Consider the following 27,922-nt stretch of genomic DNA (forward strand, 5'->3'; position numbering starts at 1 on the left):
TTAGTCCCACCATCAAGCTTCTGCTGATGAATGGTGGTCGGCTGCTTTTATTGATTAATGCTCTTCAAACCTTTGGCTACAGGTAACACTTTAGTCTTTTAATAGCGGAGGCCAGCCTTCCTCCATATCTTTATGAACAGCTTATGCACTGGCGATGTAGGATTTTCATAGGCTTTGGCGCAGGAGTGTTCTGGTACCAGCGAGAGGGAATTTTCCATCTTTCTGGTTAGTTCATCCATTTTCGGCAATTCCAGGCTCCGCAGTGGCAAGGGATCTTGTGCTGATCGTCCTCAAAATCAAACTGGTAGTCGTACGTCAGCTGGAATTAAGAGAGAGACAGTTAAAGGCTGCAGATATAGTAGTAGTACAATGAAGGCTGTTTATCACACTGCACCTCCTCTCCTTTAGGAATCCTTCGGCTGGAGATGATGATAATCTTGTCTTCTTTGTCAAACGTTACAACCTCAGCAACACAGTTGGGCGCACAGGAATGGTTGACATAGCTGGTGAGAAGGGAAATGGGGGAAAATCAAATCAATTTGGGGGAAGAAAATAAACATAAAATAAGGGTTTAAAACAAGGCAGGCATGCACAAACAAACACTTACCGGGCTGGGCCACCTGTTAAAGTTGCATCGATCACTTGCTCGTTGTTGATACGGAACATGTAGATCCCTCGGTTCTACAGCAAAAGAGCAAGAAAAAGAAAAAAGGTCAGACGTGTCCTACAGCTGTAGAAAGTTGAGCGGCACAGCAAACAAAGTTTCTGCACCACCCATTCTCCATCAACTGTTTGAGTACCTGCGCTTCATAGATCTTCTCCCGGCGATTGGCCACCTCGTTGCGTATGACAGTACCAATGTACTCAATAACCATCGTATGCTTCTCCAAATCCTTCGCAGCGTACAGCCCCAGGCCCTGAATGCGGGAACGTGCCAAGTACACGTTGTTCTTCCACTCAGTCTTCAAGCGCCGATACTGGGAGGATTTGGAGTGGACAAACTGCTTGCTGTACGGTGTGTTGAGCTCTCCAGTGAAGGTACTCTGGTAGGCCTTGGACACACTGGTGCTGTTAAGAGTGTGAGGCCTAAAAAGAAAGAAAAATGAAAGTCTGAATGTTTTGAATTTTACAGGTTTGAAGTTGTTTTGAAGCAAGTTACTTGCATTTGTAACCCACATAAAAATAAAAAGAACTGCACCTATAACTAAATCGGAATTTTAAATTCCAACCGGAGCGTGTCCGTGCCCAACTACTCATAACCAACATAAATTATTTTAGCTTATGTACTTGCTACACATTACATAGATGTTAAAAGAGTTTCATTTTTTAATGTATATTACCTCACCAGTCAACATATTCTGTCTGGAATTTAACTCCGCAAAAATGTTAACATTTAGTCAACAAGCCTCTTCGACGTGATTCACATGGCTGTACAGATTAACAGATATGTCAGAACGTGTTGAGTGTGCAGCTTCTCGCTAAAAATAATGCTTTACCTCTTGCAGTGTGTGGGGACCTTGGGCTCTGAGCGAGCACAGCCAGTGGGATTAATCATGAGTGGGAGCTCCATCAGAGGGTGCCGGCCGTATCTAAATTGGTAATTCTGGCAGTTCTCCACTCCGGGCAACTAAAACACAACAAGTCAGTCAATGATCATCATAATGGACTTATAATGGCTATAAAGCTTATCATTTCTGGTCACATTGAGTTCAGTTAATACAAGATAGAGCAGATATTTTGTGAAGTCTGTAATGCTGTTTTATTACAGTCTGAAACAGTTATCCAACCACAGATCAGTGAACATGGGAGATAAAGACAAAATAAAAAAGGGACAGAAAGTGCTCGGGATTCTTACCGACTCAGTGATTCTCATGACAGCGTGAATTGTAAGGCCATACATCTCCTCCCCTTTGATGTGTTCAGTGAACAGTTTCAACATGGATGATTCCTCACGAAGTTTAGCCACCTGCTGAACAACCCGGTCCCAGATCCCTAAAGACAAAAACAGCAAATTCAACTCTGTTCTTTAAGGTTAAGAAACATAACAAAGGGAGAATAGAGCACAAAAATCAGAAAGCACTTTTGTTTTACCTTCTGGAGTAGGGTCACGGTACTGTAAATCCTCCATCCCATGCTCCAGAACACGCACTTCAAACAGCGGGTGGCCATCATCTTCACTGATGCGGCAGCGGTAGCGGCATCGCTTGTTGGGTACGCGTGTGCTCCAGTAGATGCGTGTGGCCTCGTAGCCAACGGGGAAGATTGCAGTAGCTGAGTGGAAGTTGGCCATCTGGGAGGGCAGCAACTGGCCAATAGCGTGAAAGATGAGACTTCCGACGCGGAACAGGTGGATACGGTCTCCGCGCTGCAAGATGCTGGCTATCTGTTTCACCTCGTCACGCTCGATGTAGACGCGGCGTAGGACCGCAAATGTGCTGAGTTCATCGTCACTGGGCCCCTTCAGTTTATGCTGGGTGCACAACATGGTCTTATCCTTAAAGAACATGCAGCGTGCCCGGATGGCACAGGCAAAGTGGTAGACATTCGGGCAGCGCAGTCTGTTGCAGCTGTTTGTGGCACCAGTTTTCTGGCAGTACGCACAAAGAGTCCGCAATCCGCGACGCAGGGCTACCTCCACGTTGATTAGGGCACCCCCCTGTGTCTCGTACACCTCTGTGGACCACAGAGCGCAATTTAAGTGCACCCATAGGTCCACATCAATATTAAGCAAACGAGCGGGCCCATCTGTGGCACCATCGCCTTCCTCGTGGCAGAAGCAGCACTTGCGTTTATCCCGAGGCAGCCTTTCTGGTCGAAGAGTAATGCGCAGCCGTTCCATCAGTTCAGACACCTCACGGCTGTTTTCTTTCTTAGAGCCACCTTTCCGAATCGAGATAACAATCTGAAGACGCTTCCAGCGAATCCCCTTCCATTTCTTCAGTTTTGGATGCACCACCTCCTCATCAGGTGAGAGAGGCCTGCGTTGCTTGACAGCTTTAGGGGAAGACTCCATGGGGGTGGGAGAATCTTTAGGAGGTTGAGCTGGATCAGTGACCAAATCCTCTACCTCCTCCTCCTTGACAACAGCACTCAGATGATCTTCAGGAGCAGCAGCAGGATCAGAAACTGCCGAGGTAGCTGCTGCGTCTGCGCAAGACTCTGGAGCAGCAACTTCAGGCTCTGTGACTTCAGTTGATTGAGCAGCATCAAGAGGAGGATTAACATGCTGTTCAGGCTCAGCTGTTGTTTGGACATTGGCCGGACTGGAGGGAGACAGTGATGAGGAAGTTGATTTTTTGGAAGGTTCAGCTTCACTAGTTGTAACTGGCAGAGATGGAGGAGGATGAGGAGGAGACGGTGATGGGGGTGGAGACTCCTCCACTGGTATAATAGGAAGGTGGCGCACATCCAAATCATTTACATTGGTTGTATAGCAGTGCTGAACTGGTTTTTCTTCAGTCTCTGCAAATTCCTGAGAGCAAAATGCACGCAGGAGATGTAACGCTTTCAACACATGTAATAAAAAAGATTAAATGAGGCAATAGGAGACCTTTAGGGACCAACCTGTTTAATAAGTGCCAGAATGTCAACTTGTTTCTTCAGTGTACAGCCAGGTAGAGACACATCAAATTGCCTTAGCCACTCATCCTGACTAGGTGAAGCACCATCCTTTGTACACAGAACCCCTGTAAAACATAACATGGATAGATGGTATAGTCACTCTGCCACAATTTGTTTTAAAAACAAAAAACCCCAAAAACATTTAAACACCAAATTTGCTCAACTAAAGTGCTTAAACTACAATCATGAGATGGGATTAATGAAAGACGAAATATTTACATTAGCAAATAATATGACAGGTCACTTTGAGGCAGAATTTTGAATGTCTTGACAGACTCGCACCCTTTTGCTTTTAGCTAAATAGGAACTCACTCCACAAAAAAAAAAGAGAAAAAGAGAAAGAAAAAAAAAAAAAAAGACATCAGCAGAAATCTAAAAAAGCTAAACCGTCAATTTATTTATTTTAGTGTGTACCTGATTGGCCAGGTCCTTTCGCAGGCCCATCTCCTCCTGACATTTCAGGGTTTTGGGGAGGGATAGTGACCTCATAAGTACCTGGCATTCTAATGTTGAGAAGCTGGGCCATGGCCATCATCACGTGATTTAGTTTCTGGAAAATATTAGTAGAAGTTTAGATTGCCTCAATAGATTCAGACACAAAAGCTTTTAAAGACGATATAAGATTATGATGGCTTAGTACCTTGGCTGCAGCAGATGACAACGTGAACGTTACAGACACCTCGTTGCTTTTGCTCTTATCCCAGTGGTTGGATGTTGAATCTACCTTGCCGTCAGGAGCTTCGAATTGTTTATTTTCTGTGAATGCTGTAAGCAAATGTGTAAATTCAACATTTGTCTGCATTTCAAGACGCAAACAGATTTAATATTTAAAATAAAAAAATTTGACAATCGTATAAATTCCAAGCAGGTTTCCCCATGACCTATGTATCCATGCAACCATATAAAACAAACTAACTTAGAATTTAATCCCCCATACAGAGCAGCACATTGCTACCTCAGCAGACCGTAGGATGTGACATGCTGAGTAGAATACCTGGGATGGCAGTGCGAGGTATGAGGGGTATGATAGGTGATATTGCCCTGTCCGTCTCCTCCTCTTTAGGCTCCCGCAGGTGAGGAAAACGTGGAGTTTCATCTCCTACATTACTCTCAGGGGATGATGCTGGAATTATGCTTTCTGGAGCATCCTCATCGTCACTTTCCATCCTGTTAAAATATATTTCACACATTTATAGCCTCTTTATGAAAATATCTATGCTATGGACTGATAACTATGCACAGTTGTCCTTGTGTACCTGATATCCTCATTCTGGTTATGTGGTGGTGTGGGGAGAGCTGCTAGAATATCTACACTCTTTACCTCCTCTTTCACAGAATCTGAAGGAGGAAACAAAATGCAGCATAATAATACATTGCATTTAGAATGCAATTACTGCATAACTGTGGATTAATAATTAACAATAAATGTACCCATCGGCTCTTCAGCAGGCTCTCTGTTTTTCTGTCTCTCAGCCAGATCCTCCCCAGCTGTTACTCCATTGAGCAGTTTGTGCTGTACTGATGGTGGAGGAGTAGGTGGCAAGGAAGATGGGGGTGTTGGGGGGTTGCTGAGGTTGCTCTGTGAATGCACAAACAATATGTTCTTGAAGACTTTGCTCTGAAATTACCTTTATGCCTTATTCAAAATGTTGGTGGTGCACTGGCAGCTTAGTTTGACCTTAGTGAGTAACTGAGAGTAGTAGTCTGGGATATTGTCTAACACTGCATTTCCAAATGAGCCTTTTAGCTGGGCTTTTCCATTGGCTGGACTGCTTCCAAAAGGTGCAAAAAGATCCACACTGGCAGTGATTGACGGCTCCATCAAGGGCAGCAGAGAGAGGCCCTACAGAGTAAAAATCCATTAGCCAAGAAAAGGAAAAAGAATCAATCTTCAGATCATCAGTGGCAAAATATCATTAGGGGGGGAAATGTATTTTGACATTATTGTACCTGTTTGAGTTGTTTTAACAAGGCTTCAGCACTTTTTCCAACTTCTTCCTTCTTGTTTTTCTTCCGTGCATTAGGCCCTCGATCTCCAGCTGCCTTATTAGTGCGCTTTGGCTTTTGCACAGGAGGCCTTTTTGTTATCGATTGCAGATCCTGTAAAAGGTCAAGAAAATAAAACAGATTTTTCCCCAAATATAACATCAGGGTAAAGAGTCTTGATGCATGCTCAATCATCCAGGTAAGTAAATCCCAAAAGGTTGAGTGACGAAACATTTCTCCCATTGAAAACGCTACGTCCAGATAAACAGAATCAACCTTTTGGGATCAGGGTAAAGAGAATGAATACACTTTAGGAAAACATACCTCCATGTTTCGTGGAGTCCCTTGAAGCTTCTGCTCAAGCATTGCCAGTTTGCTGTTGATGTGACCATTGATCTCACTGTGGATGCCTTCACAAGGCCTCTGAGCGCCAAGCTGAATATTCTTAGTTCTTAGGAGTTTCTGCAGCAACTGCTGTCCAGTCTCAGATCTAGGGCTTTGAGTCACAGCAGCACTTCCAGCATTAATAAAGGTAGTGTTGTTCCCAGCGTTAACCATCTCCCCAGTTGCTTCATGCTTTATAGTCCCAGTAGGAGCTTCAGCCGCACTGTCACACTGGACCTCCCTTGGTTCCTGTTTAATATTCTGTATTGTCATTTTGCATAGCTCCTCTTGTTTGTCTTCTGCACCCTGCTGCAACTGACGCTGAGCATTTGTACCTCTCTGTGGCCCATTGGAAGTCACTGAAGCAGCCAGACCACTGCCTGGTGACTGAGTGTCTGCTTTAGGTCCTGGACAATCAAGTGGACTCTTAGCCCCGGGTGACCTGAGTGGAGAAGCCTTGACTTGACTGTAGGGACTGCCCCTCCCAGCCCTGCTGTCAGCTATAGAAGGTGAGGAGACATGAGATGAATGGGGTGAGACTGGGTGGACTGGACTCATGCCAAAGGGAGTTCTTGGAGAATATGCATGCGATGGAGAGCCCTGCACACGGCCTGCCATTAGTGCTTGCTGTTGGTTCTGGGTGGGAGTGGGTGGACGAATCCCCATAGCTTGATTAAAAGTGTGCCGTTGAGAATCCCCAGGGGAGTTGGCTAATGGCTGACGTGGAGATGCTGGCCTCACCATTGGGCCCTGGTCCATTGGGGAATGTGGCACCTGTCCTCTCATATGTTGCTGCATCATCTCTCCCACTTGGAGCTGCTGCCCAGAGACCATCATTCCTTGCTGTATCTGAGGAGCAACACCAGGTTGTTGGCCTGGCATACCTGGCTGGTGTTGATTTCCCACTGCTCCTGGATTCCCCATGACTCCATGTGACATTTGATGGCCTTCCATCCCCATCATTTGCTGTCCCATCTGTGGGAGCTGAGGCCTCAACTGATGTTGTTGGCCCTGACCTATTGGCATCCGCAGCATTTGTCCTTGTTGTCTTTGTGCAATCATGGCTTGGATGTGCTGTATTTGTTGGTTGGGGGGGAGATTGCGGAGCTGAGGATTCTGAGCAATAATGGCCTGGATGTTGATAGGGGCGCGGATCTGTCCAGGAGGAACACCAGGTCTCTGTCCCATCATTCCTTGCTGCTGAGCTCTCATCATACTCATTAAAACCTGCTGTTTCTGCTGTTGGGCCATGATGGCCTGCTGTTGTGAACTAAGACCCATCATAGCAGGTTGTTGCTGCCCTGGATGGTTGTGTCCTGTGATCTGTTGCGGCATGGTGGGGTCCTGTGGCTGCTGTGTGGCATTTTGAAGAGTTTGCTGTTGATGATGTAAGAAATCAGATGTTTTTCCTTCCTCTTTAATTGTCATCAAACTGGGCTTGTCAGTGGTGAGGGAACTTTGCCTCTGGACAGTGACTGGAAGTTGTTGCTGCAGTTGCTGCATACCAGTTTGCTGGTTCCCGACCAAACCCGACTGTTTCTCATGTACAGACTGGGGATTTGATTGTTGCTGCTGGCCTACATAAACCTGATTCTGGTGCTGCTGCTGTCGTCCCAGGTCAGTTTGATGATCATTTGCAGAGCCTAGTTGGATCTGGTTGGGAGTAGAGGGTCCGCTCTGCTGTGGTGGGGTTCTTGAATCAGGGCTGAGGATACCACCTTCTTTGGGTCCTGAGTTTTGGCTCTCTGTAGATCCCTGGGGCTGGGGTGTGTTACTTCCTGCTGAAGGAGAGGAACCCATTTGTGGGTTAGAGGGTTGGGAAAGACCTTGCTCTTGGCCAGACTGGTTGATCAACTGTGCTGGTTGTCTTTGTGTCATTTGCTGCTGCTGAAGGTGGGCTAAATTCTTTGTAATATTTTGCTGAGATGCAAGCATGCGTTGGGCCAGAATGTTCTGTTGTTGAGGAGTCAACTGGGCATGGGGCCCCCTCAGGCCAGGGTGACCTTGAGCACCAACCATACCCTGCTGTCCCATCATCAGCTGAGGCCTCTGCTGCTGTGACAATGCAACTTGTTGGTTACCAATTATTCCTGCCTGAGTTGATACCATGCCTTGAGAATGGTTAATAGGCTGGCTGCCCACAAGATTCTGTGATGGAGCCACAGTCTGGCCTCCAACTATTCCTTGTGCAACCTGGACCATGTTCTGCTGATTAGCCTGATTAGCTAGCATACCCTGCTGAGTGTTCGCCTGTTGTTGTGCCATAAGTTGGTGCCCCATCATACCAGCCTGCGACTGATTGATTAAACTAGACTGTTGATTTGGGAGTGACACTGGTTGTTGGCCCATCAGCTGCTGTTGCTGGAACTTTGCCATCTGCATCCTATGCTGAAGTTGTCTTTCTTGAAGAAGCCTAGGGTCTGCACCTTGCACCCCAGGCCCCTGAGGGAAAAATCCTCCTGAAGGCCCAGGAGGACCTGGGACCCTGGCACCACTGGCTCCAAGAGCCCCAGAAAGCTGTGGCTGGGCTCCTCCAATAAAGGGCTGACCTTGGGGCATTCTGACAGGCATCCCACCTTGGGATACCATGCCAGGATGTTGCCCCATTACTGGTGCCCCCTGCTGGCCCATCATCATCTGACCAGGCATTTTGGGAAACATGTGAGAGGGCCCCCCCTGTGCAGAATGACCTTGGGTTATAATACCAGAGCCTTGCTGCTGCTGTTGTTGCTGCTGCTGCTGCTGCTGCTGCTGTTGTTGTTGATGCTGCTGCTGCTTGCTTCTGTACTCTGCAATTAGATTTGTGTGCTCCTTCTGTTGCTTGCGCACCTAAAACAGAATATTTATGAGGACATCTGTATATCATGTATATCAAATGTGCCAGAAGCCTTTTTTGTGCAATGCAAAAATTGTTTTCAGAACATTGAACATCTACACACCTGGTCAAGCTGCTTCTGAATTTTACTCTGCTCTTCTGTGACCAACTTAAGTTTCTCTGCATCTGCCTCAGCAAACTCTCTGCCAGCCTTCTTAGCAGTGCGTTGCTTCGCACACAGTGCTTTGCGTGATTTGCGATGAACTCCTATCTGTTCTTCCAAAAATTTCAGTTGCATTTGGAGTAACTGCTGGGTATGAAGAAGCCATTCTTCGTATTGGTGCTGTTCAGCATCATCTATAGAAAAGAAATCACAAACCACCCTTAGCTATCCACAAATGTATGGAGACTGCAATAAAAAAAATTAATCTTAAAAAAAAAAGAAAAGAAAAAAAAAAGACTCAATTCAGCTCAAAAGGCAGTATTGGTCAAACATACTGATTATTCCTTGCACAAACTGAGGAGGGTTAGGCCTTGACTGGGGTGGATCACTTGTCTCTCCCTCCTAAACAGAAAAACGTGGCATTTAAATGACTCAGCTATCATCAGTTTTACAAATTAAATCATCGATCACTTTTTAAAAATAAACCAACATACCTTTGCAGGTCCAGATGCAAGTTGATTTGGATCTGTGGCTGGGGCAGAAGCCAGCCTCTGAGCAAGCAGAGAAACTTGTTGCCTGAAGAGAAAGCAAAACAGTGCTGAGTGACATCCACTTAAAAATATTTAACATGGGCCTCAGCAAACAGGTGTGCTAATGGTACAGTTGATCGTCTAATCGCAGTCTTTAACACTGAAGTTACCATTGCAGGCATGTCTCTGACACATAGCTACTGCAAATAAGTGGTTGCTGAGCAGTTAACCTTGTGAACAGTGGTGTTAGGGATGCTACTTTTACGTTGAACAGCTTACAAGAGCTGGAACCAACAACAAAAACTAGATCTGAAGATAATCACAATCAACACATGCTCTGCTTTCTAGCAGCAGTTTAACAATGGCAAAAACATATCCATGTTATTTATTAAAAAAACAAACAAACAAAAACATTATTAGAAATACCTGTTAATGCCAGTGGGAACAACCATTGGATCCTGTGCCAACACTCTCTTAATACCCTGAAGGGCAACCATCTTCGCCTTGGCAATGGGATCCATAATGTTATCTGTAGCAAATTTGTCCAAATCTGCAATAATAGGTGAAATTAGTGGAAGTATGGAAAAACAAAAGAAAAAAGAAGAAGTTGTGGCTGTGACAAGACATGAAGCTTACCTTTATCTGGGAAGAAGCTGTTGGTCAGAGTTGACTGTTTTACTGCTGGCTGCTGCTGTTGTGATTGATGGCCAAGTCCTGGCTGGATCACTGGCTGCATCCCTGGCTGCATCCCAGGCTGCATCCCTGGTTGCACCCCAGGCTGCATCCCTGGCTGCACCCCAGGCTGCATCCCTGGCTGCACCCCAGGCTGCATCCCTGGCTGCACCCCAGGCTGCACCCCAGGCTGCATCCCTGGCTGCACCCCTGGCTGCATCCCAGGCTGCATCCCTGGCTGCATCCCAGGCTGCATCCCAGGCTGCATCGTCCTCATCATGGTTTGCTGCTGGGCCATCATGTGAGTTGGCGGTACTATACCAGGTCCCATAAGCCTTTGCTGCTGCAAAATGTGTGACGCACGCGGTACCATCCCTGGCTGATTCATCATACCTTGGGGTGGTGGACGATGGTGGTGTGGTAACATTATTTGCCCAGATGAATGTTGATTCGGATGTGGATTTGGAATGCCTGAAAACTGTTGTGGTATGCCTCCTTGTTGAAGAGAACTGAGCTGTTGCTGTTTCTGTTGTTCTTTCTTTTCATGCTCCAGGAGATCTTGTATTAGAAGAGGCAGTTCACCATCTAATGAGCTCTCTACCTTTGCCAGATCTACAGCAGGAGAGTGCTGCTCCCCTACATCAGGTAGTCCTAAGGGATCATCACCCATATCGCCATGTGGAGGAGCTGGAGGAAAAGGCAATGGATTACCTTGGCCTGGCAAGGGATATGGAAGTCCCCCTAATCGAACAGAACTGAGTGAGGCAGACTGGCTCTCACTTTGTGGAGTCTTTGTTGTTGGTGCGGTCACACCAAGAGGCATGGATACCGCTTCTCCCATTTCAGCTTTCACCACAGTCTGTCCCGTTTGCAGCTGAGGCGTCAAACCTCTGTTCTCTACTTTAACTTTAGAGGCATCAGCGGTTTGTGAAGAGCGTGTTAGTTGAGCAGCAGACTCTAGTGCAGTAGAAGGGACTTTTGTCAGAGCCTTCCGCTCTGGCTCCACCCTGGCTTTGTCTTCCACTTTAACATGTGCAGAACCAGACGACGCTGAAGGACCCTCACTTTCAGCTTCTACCAGCCGCAGCTGGTCTGAGAAGACATCTTTAGGGTCTCCTTGGTTCAGTTCAGGATCAGTGTAAGCCAGCAGGTCAAACTCATCACTGTTGAGTAAGTCATCAAGATGTGGATCATTGGTTTCGAGGTTGTCCAGGTTGCCCAAGTCATCATCTCCTTTGTCAGGGTCCAGGTCAAGAGCCAAATCATCCTCATCTTCTACTCCTCCATCTCCTGGAGCATCGCCTAGCCCATCAAGATCAGGTTCTGGCAGTTCTTCTGCATTTTCTACAGCTGCAGGCTGGGGCTCTGTGACTATACCTGGTTGTGAAAGTCGATGCTGCTCAGTACTGCGAGTGTTTTGGGCTGAAGTAGCATTTTGAGGTTGCATGTGGGACTGCTGAGGCAGTAAAACTGACAGTCCACCCTGTTGTAACCCCTCTGTCTGAATCCCACCAACTTGAGCTATAGGAAGTTGCTGAACATAAGGTGTTGACATCTCTTGCTCTGGGACAAAGAGACGTGGCCTGGGCTGGGGTCCACGGGGTATAAATTGGTGTCGCAGGGGTGGCCTTTGTGAATTATGTCTCAACTCAATGAACTGTGGTGGTGGACCTTGACTCATTGGCTGCATGGATTCACCTCCGTGCCCTGGCATCATGGCATGAGTATTACCCATGCCTTCCATACCTTGGATATTGACAGCAGGGTTAAGATTGTGCCTTATGCCCACAGCTTCCATGCCAGGCTGAGGGAACCTCCTTGGAGCCTGGCCCTGCCACTGAGGAGGGAATGGTGGACGGGTAAACATACCCTGCGGTCTGGAAGATCCTGGTAGCCTGAAGAAAGACAAAAATATTTTTTTTTCCCCCCCAAAAACAACGAAAGGGAGTTGGACTAATTTAAGACGCCAATTGTATCTTCAGGGCCAAAAGATTTATGCCTGTATTTGGTTTATTCAATCCAAGTACCTCATTATTTAAATGCTTACCTAACTGGATCAACAACGGCAGGGTTTCCTGTATGTGGTGGGCGAATGAGCTTATCATCTGTGGGCATCTTCCCCGACACAGAAGCCTGAGCACTTGAAGCGGCAGCAGCAATACGTTCCTAAAGGAAGTAAAAATTGTACCATTGTCCCTTGACTCTTTAGTTATTAATAAATCAAAAATAACTTTTTTCATAATGTCTGCATGAAAATCAGAAACTTAAAAAAACAAAAACAAAACAAAACCCTACATCTTCCAGATTATTATTATTATTATTATTATTATTATTATTATTATTATTATTATTATTATAATAATAATAATAATAAAAATAATAATAATAATGGATTGGATTTATATAGCGCTTTTCAAGGCACCCAAAGCGCTTTACAATGCCACTAATCATCTGTGGGCATCTTCCCCACATGCATGTAACAATGCCTGCAAGATTTCACATTAATAATGTAATGTTATTCAATCACAGGATCCCTACCTGTGGATAAGGTGGTGGTGCTCTGTGAGTTTTATCCTGCTGAAAGGCTCCCATCCCTCCCCCAGACCATCCAGGGGATAAACTGCCAGCAGCAGCAGCTGCCTCCTTCTCTTGTCTGTGCATTTGTTGTCTGATCACAAATTCCCTCAGTCTTTGGCGCTATAAAACACGAGAAACTTTGATTAGCAAAGAAAAAACAAAAGCATGCAGAAGTGCACTCAATGCCTGCTCAAAGGCAAATATTTTGATACCGGTCTGTGCTTTTCCAGATCAGCAGGGCTGAGTCCTGCTACTGAAGGGTCCTGTACTGCTGAAATATCAGGAATTTCTTGAGTTACTGGCAAAGATGGCTGACTTGACATGTCTGAAGTGTGGACAGCTGGTATTTCTTGAGATCCAGAGGAAGGTGGCACTCGCGAGGTAAGGCTGTCTGCTGACAAAGCCGGCTGAGTTTGTGGCTGTGGTTGCTGCACCATCTGAGTCTGCTGTTGAGTTATTTGAAAGCCTCCCGTGCTCGGGCTGCGGCTGAAAGTAGGGGGAGCTGATGGCTTTCCAGAGAGGGGATCCCCTATAGATGTATTAGTAGAATGGGCTGGAGATGGCTGGTTAGGATGAGGGGATGTTTTGAAACTTCCAGTTCCCTCTGGGCCAATAGAGGAAGTGCGAGGTGGCTTATGGACTGCTGCAAACGGGTCTCTAGATTGTGGCCTTGAAGGTGGCCGAGAACAAGGGTCTGGAGATTGGAAACGAGGAGTAGCAGGAGACTGGACAGAGTAACCATCATTGGACATGCCACCAGGAGTGTGGGGAGACTGGCAGCTGCCCTGGGACTGTGGGCTGGAGGGTACTCTAGGACATTGCTCCTGTTGAGCTACAGCGTGTCTCTGGGGTCCAAGAGAACAATTATCACCTGACTGCGGTCTGGTAGTTAGTGGAGGATGAATATGGGGATCAGAGTGAGAGGGAGACTGCCTGAAGCCTTCAGCAACATGGCTAGGTGAAGCTCCAGGATGAAGTGCCCCACTCTCTCCTTGGTGCATTCGTGGCGTTAAAGGTGCCTTGAACAAACCATCTCCAGACTCAAGCATTCCAGCAGGGGAGCCGGTGGACAGATCATGTCTGCCAACTGCAGAGGAACGTGGAGAGGGTGCACTCATATCAGTCCTGTACTGCCCTGTGCTTGCAGGAGATGAAGCCAATGCAGATGGTGACGGTGATGAACCATATTCTGGCCTTCCCATTCCTTGCTGGGTTCTGAAGGGATCTCCATAGTGGGTATTGTGGGATGGTGAAAAAATGGTCGACTCCCCGAGCCCAGGACCTCTTGAATGAGGACTTTCTGGAGGCCCTAGGGACTCCTGAGAGCCTTGCTGGGATTGTGGAAGAAGACCCTGTTGCTGCTGCAGCTGTGATCTGAAGTAGGGGTCAACCTGCTGAGCCCGTCTGGGGGTTCCAGGAGTTCCTGGTTGCATGTCAAAAGGGCCAAGACTGGCTGGCCGTCCCTGAGGAGGGCCCTGCGGGCCGGAAGCAGAATAACCTGAGGAAGGGGCCTGTACGGGGCTGGCCCCGGCATTAGAGAAAGGTGTGGTTGGGTGTGAGTAAGAATGGGGTGACTGAGGCGGAAGCTTAGCCAAAGGATCTGTCCGGATTTCAGCTGATAATGGAGTTTTGACAGGTCCATCTGAGAAAAAGACAGAAGACGATCCTGAATCGGGAGGCAAGGGAAATGGGCTGTCTGCAGAGCTGGGTTGAGAGGAGATTGATGTTGAGCCTGAAGGTGGTGGGATCTGGAGGTGTAAACTTGGCCGTTCTCCCTTTGCACGTGGTTGCTCTGTTTTTACTGGCCTGCACACTTGACTTTCTGCCTGCTATGAAAAGGTAAAAAGAGCACCAAAGGAATATTAACCACACACACCGTAAACCTAATGAAGTCATTTGCTAAACTTAATAAAAAAAGAAATCTACTTTTAACTCACCTTCTGTGCCTTGTTTATCCTCTGAGCTGCTCGGTTATCTTTGGCCTTTTGCTACAAAGAGAGAGAGCGAGAGAGAGAGAGAGAGAGAGAGAGAGTCGGCTTCTGCACGTATGTACAGGCACACAAGTCCAAGCACGAACTCTTATAAAAACAAGGCTAAAAAACACACAATGGATAAATAAATAAATAAAAAATTAAAAAAGGAGAACCTAGTATATGACCAACTGCAAATTTAGAAATGTGTTAAAAAGAGAATTACAGCAAACAAATGATAATATGAAAGAATAATGTATTAAACAAAACAAAAACAGAGAACCTACCAGATATGGAACCTTGTCAGCAGCTGGGACCTTCCTCCAGATTTTCATGATCTGCTTGCAGCGACTAGCCCAATCTGTGATGAGAGAAATATTTAACACTTACGTTACAACTGTGACATAAACTTAAAAATCATGACCTTGATAAAATACATTGTACAATATGTTTCTTCTTCACTAACCTGGGTAGTCCTGTTTGAGAGTTGGGAAGTTTGTATTGGCATAAAGAACAGGGGAAATAGTTGAGAGCTCTCCAAGCTCCTCATCCTTCTCCCAGCGCTGCAGACTACGCTGGTTATAGGACAGACCATCACCCTCTGCCTCTGTGGGGGTTGGTGGGGAGGAAGGAGTTGCTGGGGTAGAGGGAGTTGCCCAAGGGCTCTCCTCACCGCCATCTGGACTGAACAGCCCTCCTCTGTCCCTGTACACCATATAATAAGTTAGAGGGTTTGTTTTTTGGTCAAATAAAAAGGCCACATGCGGGGGAAAAAAATATAAATAATTGGGAATTAAGCTTCTGCTTTTATATGAGTTGTAACTACATGACTGAGATGCTGTGAAATAAAATGCACTAATGAGCCTACCGCATGTCGAAGAACGGTGACTGAGAAATTCCAGGAAAGGCATCCATCATTCCAGCTGAGGGCAGGGACCCTGCAATTCCGGTAATTGAATTAAAATACAACAGTTTTTCAATCATGCTTTTAATAATTCAGGAATCATACAACAGGTAATAATAGCTGCGGTTTTAATTATATGAACATCTGTAGGAAACCCTTGTTCTCACCTGAGGGGAGAGCTCTCTGTGGCAAAGCACTACGACTGAGTTCTCCCTTATTGCCCTCCAAGATGGGCTTCATACCTCCCAAGGAGGAACCATCCGACACTCCCAGAACCTTCCTGAAGAACTGCTCAGAATCCTGACTCTCCACCCCCTGTGGAAGACCTATCACACAAGCACAACAGCATGGTAGGAAGGAATAAATTATATTACAAGTCATTCTTAAATGCTATATAGCACAGTGCCCTCCGCAGGAACTTACCTTCATTTTTTTCTGCATCAGAATCATGAGGATCAGTTGACACCTGGTTTGTCTGTGATGAGGATGGTGTAGGAATCCCTAAAAGGTGTAAAACTTTAAAACAACCTGGAACTGCATGTTAAAAAGGTCTATTAACTTCACCTGCCACATAGATACTTACCTGCACCGTCTCCCTGAGCCTGGGGGGCTTCACCCCCCTCTTGCTTGAGAGGACAATTTATGTCCACCACACGATCCCCGGCATCAGCTAGTGAAAGAAACAAAAATTTACATATCCTGCACTGACTTTTTTTCTTAACCAGCATCCCAAATTCAAGTTAATGTTCTTACTGTCTGGGGTAGTACTCTTGGTTGGTGCTGGTAAAGTAGGTCTGATGGGGCATGAACCTGGCCTCTGCCCTGGAGGTATCATCACTGCCTTCTTACTCAAGTCTATCAGTGTCTTTCCAAAGAATGCCTCCTGCCGGGAATTACAAATGTTTACAATATATACATCAAATCAGTGGATATCTTTATTTTCACTTTTAAAACATGGCACATAGAGAGACAAGAAACCTGGAGATAAGCTGGAAACATATCCTCGAGTTTGCTCCTCTTCCGACCCCGACGTTTCTTGGCCTGTTCCTCTCCCTCCACTGGTTTAGGATCCATAATGTTGTCTGTGTCAGGGTGGGGCCCTAAAAATGTAATAATAAAATTCAGTTTTCTTTGGTTTAGGTTATTTGCATAAAATACATTGAATCACAACTCTACAAGTTAAGCAGAGATGAGGACGTTCCAAGGGAGCTGAACATTAAAAATGTCTAAGTGTGTGAAGGTGGGGGCATGTAGTGTTTGCATCATGTCGGATTTTAAAGCATTTTGTCACAAATTAAGTCCTGATCACGATGTTCTATTGAATCACCTTGATTATTTTTTTGCTTGATTCCTCTACTTTACCACCTTGTTCACTTCAGCATTGTGGCTTTAATTAAATAAACAAGGGCTTGGTTTGATGTCAGTGGTTGATATAAGTCTAAATGCAGCCTTAGATCACAAAGAAGGTGAACAAGCTACTATGTTCCCTAGCAAGCTTTCTGACCTGACATACCATTGAACAGTTATATCAATTAAGTCACTACCACTGACCTAAAAACAATGTGACACAACAGTGGAGAAAAAAAAAATATATATATATATATTAATTAATTAATTGTTGTCACAAACCTTCTTCAATAGTTCGCTCAATTGGCTGTCCATCCAACATGGTCTCTCCAGCCAACTGGGCAAAAAATTCTTTCTTCATCCGTGTGTGACACTTCCTTTGTCGCACCATAAAACCTCCAATTCCTAACATAATTAAAGGAAACATATGTTTTAATTATTTTGGATATGATGATACATCTATGTAGATACTGTAAATGCCTTTATACAGTCACATTCATGATTGCATACCAGGCCTGTAAGGTTTTCGCTTTCTTTTCTTGCTGTCATCTGTCTCCTCTGCTCCCCCTTTAAGACCCTCACAGTCACCGTCAGCACCTCCCTCTGCACCTGCATCCCGCTCAGTACCACCGTCTCTCTCAGGGCTCCCATGTTGGTCTATCTTTGATTCACAGTCCATGGGATCCCCACAGCCTGGTTATATAGAGGAACATTTATTTATTTATTGTAAAAGGCACAAAGTAATCCTGAAAACTCTTTAGAGACAAATGAACGAGTGGAAATTGTCCAAACCTTTTCCCTCATCCCCTTCTCCTTCAACCTCTCTTAGATCCATTCCATCAGGACCTCCTTCAGAGCACATAGTGCCAAGACGGGAGCGACGTTGCCGTCTCTTGTGCAGGGGAGACATAGAGATGCTACGAAGCAGGGACATGCCTGACTCTGTAAGCCAAACACCCTCCAAACGGTAGAACTGGGGCTCTAAAAAGTGACAATCACAAATTTAAGTAAAAATAAAGGGCACAAACTCAGAAAATGTACTTGGAATAATTAACTAACATAAGGAGCTACATCTTCTTACCTGGCTCTTTTATCTTTATTGAAGCCATAATGGCTGACTCTACTACTGTGACCAAAGGGCAAAAAGTAGGGAGAAAAAGAAAATTGTGTCACCAATAAAACAACCAGTCAAAAAACTCACCCCACAATATCTTAATTGTATTTCTGAAGACCTAGACACTGTCAATCTGAGACTTACCCACAGGTTTTGGAACATATGGGGTGCAAGATGTGCAAGCAAAGCCCTCATCAGAAGCCTGTTCCACCTCATCCTCTGTGTACAGACTCTCACAGACGGCATGGACCCATCTGCATAGGCACACATAAAAACCTAGCTATGTGCACTTTTCAACAAATCAAAGATGATATGGAATAATTTATGACATCAAAAATACATAAGTAATGCTTTACTCGCTCTCATTTTCTGGTTATTTTGTGCGTAGTTCCAATAATCAGCACCCACCGATCGCAGTACTGACACTGCAGCAAGAGCTCCTCCTCCATGAAATTCTCCCGGCATACCGGGCAGGTGACGAGGCTGGCGCAAGGCCCGCAGTGTGTGTAGTTGTTCTGCCACTCGCAGTGGAAACCTGGTGAGTTGGATCCACACTGCACACAGCACACACACCTGGACAGAGATAGAGATGTAGTTTGGTGCTTTATAACATTTTTCCAGCTAATATGCAAGATTAAAAAAATAAAACTACTGATACCAATGTGATTGGTGTAACAAATTTTCTGTTGCTACAGAAGCAAGAGCCGGAGGGATGGGCCTCTGAATTGCAAATGAAGGCTGAGCCACCAGTGTTTTACATAATATGCAAATTTGGATATATTCATTTCCATTTGACCCAATTCAAAGCTACATGGATGAACAAAGCTTTGTGCACTTAAGTTTCTTGTTTTTTTTATCATGTCTCTCTCTTTTTACCATTTGCACTTCCAACCACCCTTGGGTACAGTGTGCAGGGGAGGGTCCAAGCAGTAGGTGTGATAGCTGACATCACAGTCGTCACACAGCAGCAGACGAGACGGGTCTGAAGCCTTTCCACACACTTCACACACAATACATTCCAAACAACGCCAGCCCTTACGAAGCATCGTCTTGGTGATCTGCAGAAGACATCAAATTTAATCTGGATTTTCAAAACAAAACAATGAAAACATAATCCATCATAAGTTTAGCATTGTTCTTACTTTGCTGTTAACACAATAAGGATGGTAGCACTGGGCACACTGAGCGCAAGCCAGCAACTGCCCCTCTACACCCTTTCCAAAACTGCCACAGACGACACACATGTCCTAAAAATACAAGAGAGAAAACAAAAGAGAAAAATTAAGAACAATAAGTCAATTTGCAGTCATACAGAAATGTCAACACAGCAAATCCACACAGGGTAAGTGAAAACGTCAAAGCAGCTTTACCTGTAGCAGAACAAATTTATCGGTGTTTGAAAAAAGAACAACTGTGTTCTGCATGGTGTCATCTTCTTCTTCGTCTTCCTCCTTACTCAGTCCAGTGTCTGAGGTCATGCTTAGCTGTAACAGTGTAGTAATTTTGCAGAAGTATTTTATTTCAAGCTAATTTATGAAAATTATGAGAACTACATATTACTAAAATATTTTAAAAAGTTAAATAACATTAAAAACAACAACAAAAAACAAAAACACATGCTTAAAAGTGCAGCTCACCAAAAAGGCGTCGATGCAGGAGGCCATAGCTTTAAGGCGTGACCTCCCACCACGCCCTCTCCCTCCACCACCACCACCACTACCACCTCGAGGTCTACGCTTTCCAGGGAAACTACTGCTTCGTCCCTGCAATTCACAGAAACAGCCTTCTCAATGTCAAGTCACGTTATAACAATGACACATTAAAAACAAAGACTTAAATTAGTGCCAGCTATCAAAAAATATATATCAACTAGTACATGGTGACCTCACCTGTTTGACCCTTGAGCGGCCTGGGGACCCTCTGCGTTTGGCCTTTTCTCTGTCACTTCTGAGAGGTTCAAAGGGAAGAGAGTCATCGGTCTCAGTGAGCAAGATGTCAGTGTGCGAGCGGCTGGAAGGTACAAGGCCAAGCTCCATGGAAAGCTGAGGGTCAGGTTCTCCTGGAGAGCCTAGAAAGCCACTGCTGCTCTCATCACCATGGCTCATATTTGACATTTCATCCAGCAACAACTCCGGCTTAACCTCTTGTAGTTTTCTCTTGATGTCCTCACTGTGTCCTTTCATTTGGTCATCATCCTCATCCTCCTCTTCCTCCTCCTCCTCAGAGTGAGGTAATAACCTCCCCTCTATGTCAGCTGCAGAGAGGGACTCTTGTGTGTCTATTGATAAAGAACGATTAGAAAGCAACTGGAAGTCATGGCATGGACTTCGTTCCTGCTTTTCATCCATAGACAAAGGCTCCGTTTTAACCACAGAGACTGTGGAAGCTGGTAACTTCTGGGGATCGTTACAGAACGGTCCTATACAGATGTCACCAGATGCACTCTTCAATAACTCTTGTGATAGTTCTTGTTTAACTGAGGGAGGAGCATCTTGCTTCTCCTCATCCACCTCCATGCTTTCAGGGCCTTGCTGTGACACTGGTGTTGGTTCTACTTCACAGCTGTTGTTAGACTGTGTCTCTGCTGTGGGATCCTGGGAAGCTGCCACTTGACTCTGTGCCTCTTTGGCTCCGTCTTCAGCAGCGGGAGGACAAGAGCCCCTCTGCTCTGTTGTTGCACAGCCTATTTGAAATGAAGGAATGTGTGATTATCACCACTGTCATTTTTACATCCATTATTAGATACAATAATCTTTTGGGGGGGGAAAAAAAAAATCTAGTTCTGCTTGGTGTTTATTTTCATATATAGTACATCCATCGTGCGACCTTGGTTTACCTGTAGACTCAAGTAGAGGAGCTGGTCCCTCAGAACCAAAAGCTTCTGTTGGTAAGGGTGGCTCTCCCTTCATTGTTCTCTCCACAGTGTTTGTTGCCTGAACCGCTGCAAACTCCATCACTAAGATGAAAAATAATTAAACTAAATAAAAACATTGCTGACACACACACACGCAAAATGCTCTAACAGCCATATGCAAATCACAGGCATTTCTTTTAAGTTTGATCCAATGTAGTGTACAGTAACGACTTACCAAAGTCCATAGGTGTCTCTTTATCAGCCTCATCTTTAGCCTGTCCCATTTCTAATGTGTGTTTCTGTCCTGGTGTCACTTCTGATAAGTCTGTATCCATTTGGACTGGCATTCCCACCAATTTAATGTCTCCTTCAGTTTCCTTAAGGGACGTTGTGGTCTGAGTGTCTGCTGTGTATGGTTCAGCAACTGGCTGCCGCTGACCCTCCTTACAAAGCAGGCAAATGATCTCAGCTTTTGGGGGTTCCCCTGCTGAACTACACTCACTGTGAACCCATCTGAGACAAAAGATTATTAAGATTTTTATTTGTTTTTAATGATCGTAACACTGACATGGTCACACATCATGGCAAGCTCTGTTATATTTTAAACTAACCTGCGGCACATGCTGCAACACTGCAAAGCAACAGACGGGTTGGCAGCTTTGCTGCACACACAACATATAGAACTGCGGTGATGCTGGCATCCCTCACACACGGCGTAGTTATCAAACCACTGGGCCGAGCCTGGCAGCACTAGTCCACGGACTCCGCACACCACACATACACGACACCTCTAATAGAATAAAGATTACAGAGCACAATTACCCAAAAAAAGCAGACAGGGAAAAAACAAAAAAACAACAACAAAAAAAACCTTTACCAATGTCTTTTTAAACAGAAATAATTTGGATAAAATAAGGTAAGATTATGTTTTATTAAATAAGTGAATGTCCAGTTTCAATATACGGAAATCTTTTTGGATAGAGGGTTAAATAAAGAAAAAGGATTTACTCTGCATTTCCATGGGTCAGAGGGAAGAGAATCCATGGCTGGCTGGAGACAGAAGGTGTGGTATCCCTTATCACAAGCATCACATACCAACATTTTGGAGTCTTCACCTGGTTGTCTAAGAAAAAGTAATAATAAGTGGAAAAGGGAGATTTAATCAATTCAAATAAAATAATCAGTTAAAATAAAAACAAAGTAAAACAGGACACACATCTGAGAAAAAGGAACGATGCTAGACTGTTAGACTCACCTGCAAGTCTGGCACACTTTACACTCTGGACACTGCCATCCTGCCCTCTGGATAGGTGTGGCTCCAATCTCCAGACAGGCTGCATGGTAGTGGAGACCACAACCCGTGCAGAAGAGCAAATCAGTGAGCTCGCCTGCTGAGTCACATACTGCACACCAAGACTCTTCACCAGCTGCATAAAACAAACAAACAAAACAAAAAAACATATGAATAGGTTTCATAAAAATATTCTCAGTTCACCTTAAATTATCATGAGACTCAACAAGGTATGAAGCTAGCACTTAACTCTCATGTTTTGTTTAAATTTTAGAAAGTTTTCAGTTTTTAAGAAAGACAAGTTAAAAGTAGACAAAAAAGAAATTAAGTTACACAGATAGCTGACATTTTAAACAATAAAGACGTCTTTAAGTCTTGTCAAACTGCTAGTCCACAGATGATGAGCCAGATATACATGGAGCATAACAAATATCCAAGCCAAACAATATGCTGCTTTTCTACTTTTTTGCTGTTTGATTGGCAGCAGGACATCATATGTGTGTGTAAAGTCCTAGTCTGAAACAGAAGCCTTTGTCAGAATTGTGATGACTTTCTTACAGAGTGTCACTTACCCAGCTCCTCTGCCTTATCTATGTGCTCTGGACAGAGGAGGACCAGCTGTTTCATAGACTGAAAGGATCCACTGGCTGCTGAGCAGGGAAAGTGGTAGAACTGCAAACAGCCCTCAGCATGGCATCGAATGGTTGCACCCAGCCTTTTGCAGTATTCGCAAATCTGGAGCAAGCCAAGGGTATCAAGTTTGGTTTGTCTTTATATTTTCATCGAGTACATCTAATCCAGGTTAATCAAACTACACTTACCCGCTGTGTCCCTGAGATAACAGCTTTATCCACATTCTCCAACTCTTCATCCTCTGTCTGCTTTACTCCCTCTGACCACACTGCACACCAGTGGTGAACCCAACATCCCCCTGTTTATAATAAAGCCCAACATTAGTAAAATATCTAACCAAACCTCTGTTCTACATCAGCGTGCTCTAGTAGAAAGAACCTAACATGTTTCAAACAATTCTAACAGAAATTAAAAAAAATAAAATAATCATATTCATATACACATATATATATATATTTTTTTTTTATTTTTTTATTTATTTGTTTAGACTTTAACCTGAGTCATCAAGGAGTGCTGTCAGACAAGGCGAATCAGGAAATCCAATGGAAGACAGGTCATCATTTCCAGGCTGTGGCAGTGGGGAAGCTGATGGCTTGAGGGTTGGCCGCTCAGAAAATGGTCCAAAGTGCCTCAGTTCCCGCTGTCCATGCAGACTCCGCTCCACACAGTTACAAAGCGCACAGGCTCGAACGCTCTCTCTGTACACAGGTGAGAAATTGTTGAAAGCACCTTCTTTGGATAAAGCAAGAAGCACAGCAGGTTTTATTATATAATAAAGGGCTTACACAGATGTGCTAGAAGAGGCTGCATTAGCACTCGACGACTCCACAGCAGGAATGGCCTTAGACGCCCCGGCAGAAGAGACAAGCTGCTTTGCAGTGGCATTGTCATCAGCTAGACAAAAGGAAAAAATGTTTAAAGGCAATTTTTTTTTTAAATAAATCTTAAGAATAATTGCATGAAACACACAAATAGCTCCCTTATTCACAATGGTAGCCACAGCTTAAAGGGAAAAAACACACCATTATCTTCATAAAGGTGCAGAAGAGAGTCCAGAAAGCAAAGAAAATATTACCTGTTGGTTCAGAGTCATTCTCTTCGCAGTTTGATTTCTGCTCGTCCATCCCCCGTACTGATTTTGACCTCCCTGACAGAGATCTGCAATTTAAAAATGTAAACTAGCACCAGTTTGCAAATCATTGTCATAGTAATTATTATGGTAATTCCACAATACTGTAGATAAAAAATACATTTTAAAAAATGGGCATACTATTTTAAAATGCTAATGTCATCATCATCACATAATGTAGAGAAAAGAAAAAGAAACACAAAAAACCCGAAAGATTTTCCTTATTTTCTCCTATATAAAACTGAGCAGTTAAGTGATCTCCAGTTTCTCACTTGCTGAGACAGAAAACTCCAATGTTCATAATCCAACATATTAAACATAAAAAGCCATCTTAACCACAAAATGCACACTCTACGCATCCAAACCCACTTTTACATAAAAGCCAACAACACAACTAATAAATGCTGCCTGCTGTTTCTTTCCCCCCCTCTCCCCCTCTTTTTTAAAGATAATTTCCTTGTATTTATCCTGTACAATCGAGCTTTTTTCGCAAACTCGTAAAAACAGCGTTAAGGTTATAAGAGCACGATCAATCCGACAACGTTTTAACAACTCAAGTTATTTACCCAGCAATTCATAATCCAAATCGGTCAAGCAGTTTTGGTGGAAAAGCGCGAAATGTTAAAACTAAAATGGTGTTTTGCTAAATAAAACAACCATAAATCGGGATACACAAAGAACATACAACTTCCGTGTGTGGAGCTTCCTGTTGCAGCGGGACTCCTTTCGTGCAGAACCTCGTCGCAAGCATCATAGTTCCGCTGCGAGGTTCACGCCATTAACAAAAATACTGTAAAACAAACAACGAGGGCCTCACCATATTTTACCCACATAGCTAATCAAACGACCCATTCTCATGCGTGTAACGTTTAAAGCTCTTAACAGGCATTTTAAACGAGGTCGGACAACTTCAATTCGCGTAGTAGCCCATATGTTTTTGCTATATTACAGCTTCGCTAGGATTTATAAGTATGATCGCGAAACCGAAAAAGACCCGCACAATCGACATCAGTGCGATGCTGGCAAATAACGTGACGATGGCTTCAAAGTACAAATCAAACACAGAAGAGCGTTTTTTCAGGAGTTACAAAATGTAAATTGTGCCATCATACTTGAGGAAAAAGCCTTCCTGTGGGTTAACGCTGTCATACCCATTTGGTAATGATTTCTTTTCATTTTCACTGGGGCAGGTGGAAGCGGATCCCAGCCCGAGGACGACTGGGCTTTTCTGGTGGTTCATGCACAGAAGCATCAGTTATTACAAGCCGAATTTAACGCTTTTAATACAGCACAAAGTATCAAAAGTATTTCAATCCTTGTCAAAATTACCCAGGGTTGTTTTGCACGTCTTTCCCATTAGTGGGAACACAAAACAAAAAACTCTCAAACAATTTCAACTCAACGCGATTAAAAGTACTATCATATTGCCTGGTGGTGCGCATCATTAGCAGATTGCACAGACGTTGCTAGCTGGAGAATGCAACTGAGCTACTGCACGAAATGAAACGTTAACGTTGCATGTCCGTATTAAACACACTCGATGGAACCAGAAACGGGCTTTCTTCTTGACAACAAACTAGATCTTCCAAATCTAACTCGACTCATATCTCAGTTCATGTGGATACCATATATGTTTTATCTCAATAATACAGTTACTAACACGTAAAGCAAAGTAATAACACGACGAGTGCTTTAACGTCTTAACATCCTGGCTAGCGAAGTTGACGTTAAAAGTGTTAACGTTACAAATTAACTTAAAGGGTAGAGGTGTTTGCTTTTAGTTTATACTCTTTACAAATAGCGACAACGATTTGTTGCAGTAACTGTAAATAATAACAGAAAAGCTACTGATATTTTACAATTGAACAACTGCAGCGCTAAGCACTATTTCTCAATGTAAACATCGACTTCAAAGGGTTGGTTCTGTCCAGAAAATTGCCATGTCCATGTCACTGGCGGCAGGCTGAAACGGAAAAGCTAAAAACTACCAACAGTGACGTAGCTGCAAAGTCTTGGAAAGAGAAAAAAACTTCATAAAATACACAAAATCCCACAAACATGGACATACCTTTAAAAATGTTAACCTGCTACACTGCGTATAATGGCGCGGAAACAGTCGATGTGCAACATATATCAACCTAAAGTTAGCTCCCAGGTAACATTGCTAGTTTTCCAGCAATTACACAGCCCCCATCCACTCGAAGCTAACAGCTAAACACTACCGACTGTAGAGCTAACACCCGGTCTAAGGTCAGGGTTGGCGTGTCTTTAGGTAACAGGTTTAAAGGAGCCATAATCAAAGCAGCTCACCTCACAAAAACAATATCGTCTCCTCATGTATCAGCAAAATCCACAGAGCCACGCAGCGTCCCAAAATGCTGATGGTCGCTTCATTTTATGTACCGGACTAACTCTACGGCTAGCCGGCTGGAGTCAGAGTGGGGGGAAGTGCACGTCGGCGGAAGGCAGGCTGAGCGATGCTGCTAGCTAGATGGATAATGCCATTAGCTAACAGGCAACTTGAGCTTTTGTGTCGAGTACGCTATCGGGGAACTGTTAGTCACAGACACAAGTCTAGTAAAGATTCCCCGGCTTCATACAGCGAATCGAAACTAACTACTTTTCCTTGCTTCAGGGTTTTAGCTGGAATGGCTAACATCAGCTAGCTTTTGCTCTGCTCTGGAATCTCGTTCGCGAGGTCGTGATAAGCTATTGCAAGTTTGCACCACAACAGTGTATGCGAAAATGACAGCGCTGAACTTTGTTGACAAGTCACCAAAAGTATATATTTTTGGCGTCTGGTGTCAGTCGACCGCAGACTTTTCATCTACCTAAATTTGCGAGTCAACTTTGCATGGGTACCCTTGTGTGGGTCACTAGCATCTCTTCTTCACTTCGCGTCCTCAAACGGCTGTTCTGCCAAGTGGCTAACTGCTGCTAGCCGTGCCAGCTAATAACAACTACGTCAAAAAATAATAATTCATGCAAACCAAGGGGCAGAAATTATATTTACTACTAGTTTCTACTACACTTTTTAAACCTCGAGTAAACCTTGTGCGAGGCTAATAGTTTTTACCACATACGATTTCAATCTGGTGAGCGCTGACCAGTGAAATATGGTGGATATTAGATCATTTTGATTTTCGGATCCAGGGAGGCCATTTTTCATTAGACTGTTATGATTGTAAGAATACAGCTGCTGTGCACATGTCTGCTGATGAATGGTTTGCTTGTTTAAATGATGGGCCACGATGTGTGTGGGTTCGATTATGTTACATTTGTCGTGGTGCAAATTTATTTTTGTAATTGATTTAACAAATGTGCTCATTGTGTTTAACGATTAATTTTTTCCGCCTGTCTTTCTGATGACCATTGCCGATGGGTCGTAATCGATTATCTAAAAAATAAATAAATACATTTTAGCGGGTCGTGTAATGTTGCGCGTTTTGAAATCGTGTAATCGTGCAATTTGTTACACCATTGTTTTGTTTTGCAATATGCCTGCAAGATAAACGTCTTTCAAGGAAGAATGAATCCAAAGAAGAAGAAGAAGAAGTAAAAACAAACAAAACAGGACGAATAACAATAATCTTTTGTGTTAAAATGCCCAGTCTTTAAGCAGACATTTTAAATCTCTTATCTGATCATTCACATTGAGTGTATGACCTTTCTATTAAAATATTTATCATTGTAATGCAACTTCAAATTTGATTTGCAGATAGGATTAAAGTGCAGTGGTAATGTCAGGGAAGGTGACCAAACCCCAGTTCCTGTCAGTGGGCAAAGAGGTTTTCTTTCTTTATTTTTGCCTTATCACTGTGAGAAAACTATAGTGGTATAGATAACACAGGACAATATAGGTTCAAGAAAGCTGTCCTGAGAACTGCTGTGACACTGACAACAAGTTACAAGACAATCTAATAAACTTTGCA

At 44.1% G+C, this 27,922-nt stretch overlaps 1 protein-coding gene across 8 annotated transcripts; it reads right to left on the bottom strand.

The window, feature by feature from the left end:
• On the bottom strand, window positions 1–27,592 carry kmt2d (lysine (K)-specific methyltransferase 2D). Of its 8 annotated transcripts, XM_026153237.1 has the most exons (56): window positions 25,103–25,327; window positions 23,937–24,019; window positions 23,647–23,755; window positions 23,357–23,559; window positions 23,050–23,159; window positions 22,801–22,963; window positions 22,193–22,364; window positions 21,946–22,060; window positions 21,549–21,727; window positions 21,173–21,450; window positions 20,920–21,039; window positions 19,973–20,766; window positions 19,721–19,846; window positions 19,454–19,567; window positions 19,226–19,330; window positions 18,960–19,141; window positions 18,492–18,656; window positions 18,228–18,337; window positions 18,051–18,095; window positions 17,762–17,950; window positions 17,480–17,662; window positions 17,252–17,374; window positions 16,601–16,722; window positions 16,376–16,505; window positions 16,206–16,292; window positions 16,046–16,123; window positions 15,790–15,948; window positions 15,587–15,656; window positions 15,185–15,423; window positions 15,006–15,079; window positions 14,686–14,736; window positions 12,961–14,577; window positions 12,710–12,868; window positions 12,219–12,337; window positions 10,320–12,066; window positions 10,136–10,271; window positions 9,926–10,049; window positions 9,464–9,545; window positions 9,305–9,371; window positions 8,931–9,163; window positions 5,932–8,820; window positions 5,572–5,721; window positions 5,300–5,464; window positions 5,053–5,200; window positions 4,878–4,959; window positions 4,616–4,788; window positions 4,262–4,386; window positions 4,036–4,171; window positions 3,565–3,686; window positions 2,092–3,472; window positions 1,856–1,992; window positions 1,497–1,627; window positions 801–1,086; window positions 608–681; window positions 395–503; window positions 1–319 (listed from the first exon to the last, which is right to left on the bottom strand). In XM_026153237.1, exons 1-56 carry the CDS (start codon window positions 25,240–25,242, stop codon window positions 227–229), a joined length of 15,303 nt encoding a protein of 5,100 aa, XP_026009022.1. In that variant the 5' UTR covers window positions 25,243–25,327; the 3' UTR covers window positions 1–226. The 8 variants fall into 8 exon arrangements, with proteins under 8 accessions (XP_026009022.1, XP_026009026.1, XP_026009023.1 ...); XM_026153241.1 differs by lacking the exon at window positions 25,103–25,327 and adding an exon at window positions 26,822–27,592 and having other exon boundaries at window positions 10,136–12,066; XM_026153238.1 differs by lacking the exon at window positions 25,103–25,327 and adding an exon at window positions 26,301–26,815 and having other exon boundaries at window positions 10,136–12,066.
• Window positions 27,593–27,922: the final 330 nt, after the last annotated feature.

The sequence above is a fragment of the Astatotilapia calliptera genome, chromosome 20 (genome assembly GCF_900246225.1).
Source record: "Astatotilapia calliptera chromosome 20, fAstCal1.2, whole genome shotgun sequence".
Classification (NCBI taxonomy): domain Eukaryota; kingdom Metazoa; phylum Chordata; class Actinopteri; order Cichliformes; family Cichlidae; genus Astatotilapia; species Astatotilapia calliptera.

Bases quoted from the DNA above. Each gene is read 5' to 3' on its own strand.
- kmt2d (XM_026153234.1), bottom strand. From the start codon at position 25,242: ATGCTTCTGTGCATGAACCACCAGAAAAGCCCAGTCGTCCTCGGGCTG. The intron at 21,728-21,945 runs GTAAATCCTTTT...TTATTCTATTAG, and splicing joins CTGACCCATGGAAATGCAGA to AGGTGTCGTGTATGTGTGGT. The intron at 21,040-21,172 runs GTAAGTCGTTAC...TTTTCATCTTAG, and splicing joins AGAGACACCTATGGACTTTG to TGATGGAGTTTGCAGCGGTT.